The sequence below is a fragment of the Mytilus trossulus genome, chromosome 5, assembly GCF_036588685.1.
Source record: "Mytilus trossulus isolate FHL-02 chromosome 5, PNRI_Mtr1.1.1.hap1, whole genome shotgun sequence".
Lineage (NCBI taxonomy): Eukaryota > Metazoa > Mollusca > Bivalvia > Mytilida > Mytilidae > Mytilus > Mytilus trossulus.
Window position 1 is genome coordinate 10,390,839 of NC_086377.1, and position 3,648 is coordinate 10,394,486.

General features: G+C 31.1%; 1 protein-coding gene across 1 annotated transcript; it reads left to right on the top strand.

The window, feature by feature from the left end:
- Positions 1-2,638: 2,638 nt before the first annotated feature.
- Positions 2,639-3,409, top strand: LOC134717590 (E3 ubiquitin-protein ligase TRIM71-like). Its single transcript, XM_063580082.1, has one exon. The coding sequence runs from the start codon at positions 2,639-2,641 to the stop codon at positions 3,407-3,409; it is 771 nt and encodes a 256-aa protein (XP_063436152.1).
- Positions 3,410-3,648: the final 239 nt, after the last annotated feature.

Consider the following 3,648-nt stretch of genomic DNA (forward strand, 5'->3'; position numbering starts at 1 on the left):
ACGATCAGGTTGATTATTTTTTGTTGTTCTGTGGCATTTGATTAAATTAAATTGAAAATAATTGATTCGACTAAACCAATTCAGATACTAGTACCAAATATATCTTTTAACGATGACATAAGAAATCAGTACATAATGTGTACAACATAACTGACCTAAAATGTATGTTGCTTGATGTATGTTTTACGTTAATATGTTACTCTTGGCAGAGTATTACTCTTACAGCGGTCAGATTTTATTTTATGATTGAGAAGCATTCAAACAGGATCTATACACGAAAGACCCCAATTGGACTTAGCCTGACGGGGAGGATTTCCAACTGACATACCCTTATGTGACACGCCTAATAATTACTGTTAATTCACTTTATTACTGTTGATTATGAGATAATATCCTTTTACTCTATAAAAACCTTCAACGTTATCACATTTGATATCATAATACTGTCTGCTTCAAAACTATTATTGAAAAATAATTACTTAAACAGAATATTTGTAACAATTTTTTTTTTACCACTTGTTTTTCGCTAGTTTTTTTGTTAATAAATCTTAAGTATTATGTATAATACATTGTGATATTTTCCTTTCTTTACATGGTGTTGCTATTGTTTTTTGATACTTGATTAGATTTTTCATTAAAGCATTGAAGTTTCAGTGTAGCGTAAACTCGAAAGTGTTAACTATTGAAAACCAGAACTGCTTTCCCTCCTAAAACATTTTAATGGTCATCCTCTACACGTTTTAAAACAAAGAAACCGATATATTTATTTCATATATTTTATCATTTGATAATCATGCCATACATGAAAATGTTGTCTGCGTATCATGTTTTTAGGAATTTCGCCTTGTTTGATGATTATTTGCGTTGCAATTTCAACATAATATATATTTAGTTAGTTCTAATCCATTTGTTTAGACTATACTGTTTGTGATCATTATGTGTATCATGTAGACGTATTTCTCTGTAATGTATAATATTAAAGTAATATCATGAAATAGTATTATAAAAACAGCAGTAGTCGCAAGAACACACAACTTTTACTATGCAAAGCTTGTTTCTCTATCGGTGACCATTAGCTACTTATTTATCTATCATTTTGGTCTGTTGAAGAAAGTTGTCTCATTGGCAATCATACCACATCTTTTTGTTTATCTATAAGATTTTGTACTCATTAATTCTGCAATATTATATTCCTATCTATACATATTCCAGTTATTATAGATTATATACCTATATGGAGTTATTTTCTTTTAGTAGGACATGTCATTCTTTTTCAGAATCAACCCGGACGATACCATGTTTCAATGATATATGCTCCAAGGCATAAAATAATGACCTGTGTCATTATTTTCCTTGATAAACATGCAGTCTGTGATTAACTTCGAAACTTTATTCGTTGAACAGTTTTTTGTTGCCGATTTGGAAATTTATTTTTCAAGGTTAAATCGATGATAGGTGTAAAAGAAACCACATTGTAGTCCCGCATTTTAATCTAAGAAACACATAACATGAAGTGTTGTTAATTCATCGCTACACTAAAGAACTATAATCATATATGTCAGATGAATTTTAATGTGGACTTTCATAAGACAAATGTTTAAAAACTATTTAGAAAATAAAATTTAACATATTCGTGTGTAAGAATTTGTAAATCGTATTGAGTCAAACTGAATAGGTTGATTGATTGTTGGTTGCTTGCCTAACGTCAAGTGGCAAATATTTTATGCATGTTCAGAACGATACAAACTGAATAAGAAATCATACTGTATCCTATATTCGTCTTCGTGTCAGTTCTTAACTTTTTAAAATTTATGTATACCTTTTACTCAACAAATACGATAATCTTATATTCTATTGAATAACAATAACGTAACTCACGAAAGGGTAGGATGCGGATGGTATCTAATGATATCCTGATTATCTTTTAATGAAATTTATTGCTATGCAAAAGACAAGCTTTCTGCATTTTTCATTCGATTCAAGTAAAATTGTTCAAAAAATTACTTTTCCGCGATAGAAATATCATAACAAATAGAAAAAAAAACATACCCCTCCCCCTTTTGCATAAGCTACGTGGTACAATTAATAACTTACAATGTGTCTTGCATTTGTCATACACCGTTATCGTATGGAAACAATACATTTGTGTCTTACTTCATGCAGTTACAATTATATTTTTATTGTGTATGGATAATAATTTTGAAAAGGTTTATATTTAAATTATTTAGTGAGTTTTATTTCACTTTCTAAATGAGCCGCAGGGCGTATTTAAACCTGAACGCGTTAGAAAGGAATATCCCACCTTTGTGTTGTCAGTAAAATAGGATACTTAATTTTACAAATCTTTATAAAATTAAAAATTTTTGACGGTATATAAGTCAGATAATTCAATACAATTGTTAAATTATGGTAATCAAGTCAAGATTGCAGGTCAATAACTAATGTCATTAACATAACTGTACACTATCTTAAATGTTCAAATGATATTCAGGTTATAATTCAAGTTTAATATTTCACAATTTATCATCTAAATACACATTATACATAGATAACCGTAATTGATTCAAATATAGAACACGTTATCATTGGTTATATACCTTACCTGTGCATTACACATTGAAGACGACAAAATGGCACAATGGCACAGGCAGCCTCTAAAACATGTGAGATATGTATAAGTGCTCCAGGATCCCAATACTGTTTGGAGTGTGAACAAAACTTTTGTGAAAATTGTAAAACTTTTCATAGTAGGCAGAAGATATCAAAAACTCACCAGTTCCAGTCTTCCTCTGATGTAATCCCGGAGGGTAAATCGAAATGTAAGGACCACAATGAAGACTTCAGTTTTGTATGCAAAACATGTGACGTAGTAGTGTGCAGTAGTTGTGTGACTGGCAGTCACACAGGGCATGCTTTTTCCAAGCTTCTGGACAGCATTAAACAGTTAAAGGAGAAGAACACAACATACCTACGTATAAGAGTACAACAGTCAACACAAAACATGAAGCAGATAGAAAAAGGTATAAAGGAATTTGATGTCAAGGTGGAAGGAGTAGTCAAAGCTATTACAAAAGAAGGTACACAACTCAAGGCTATGGTTGATAAATGTGTTGCAGAGATGATTTCATCGGTCAATGATCAATCTAGGAGAGAAAAGGACAAATTGACAAAGATCATGGCAGATACTAGAATGGATTTGAAGGCAGGAAGCAATTTAGACATGCAGATTGATGAACTCGACAAGATCAGAAACGATGGTAATTTGTTACAGTCTTTACAGAAGCTTACAGATGACAATGCAAAGCTGACGATAAAGCCAATTCCCGAGTTTCCGAACATAAGGTATACTGCGAAGTCCGCAACAGATAACGACGTTAAACAACTGTTTGGTAACTACATACTCAGGTAATTCTACTAAAAATGACTGACAATTTTGTGGGCGTAATACATGCTTTAATATAACCATAGTATCTAAATGAGACACGCTTTTTTTTTGCGAAATAAAAATTATGTTGTATTCTGAAATATAAACTTATGTCTTGAAATAATATGACAGACGAAGGAGTGATAATTCATGAAATACAAATATGCGTTCATTACACATCTATTGTTTAATATTATGGATTCAACATGTGATGAAACCAAATT

Excerpts from the sequence above, each read along its gene's own strand:
- LOC134717590 (XM_063580082.1), top strand. The coding sequence starts at position 2,639 with ATGGCACAGGCAGCCTCTAAAACATGTGAGATATGTATAAGTGCTCCA.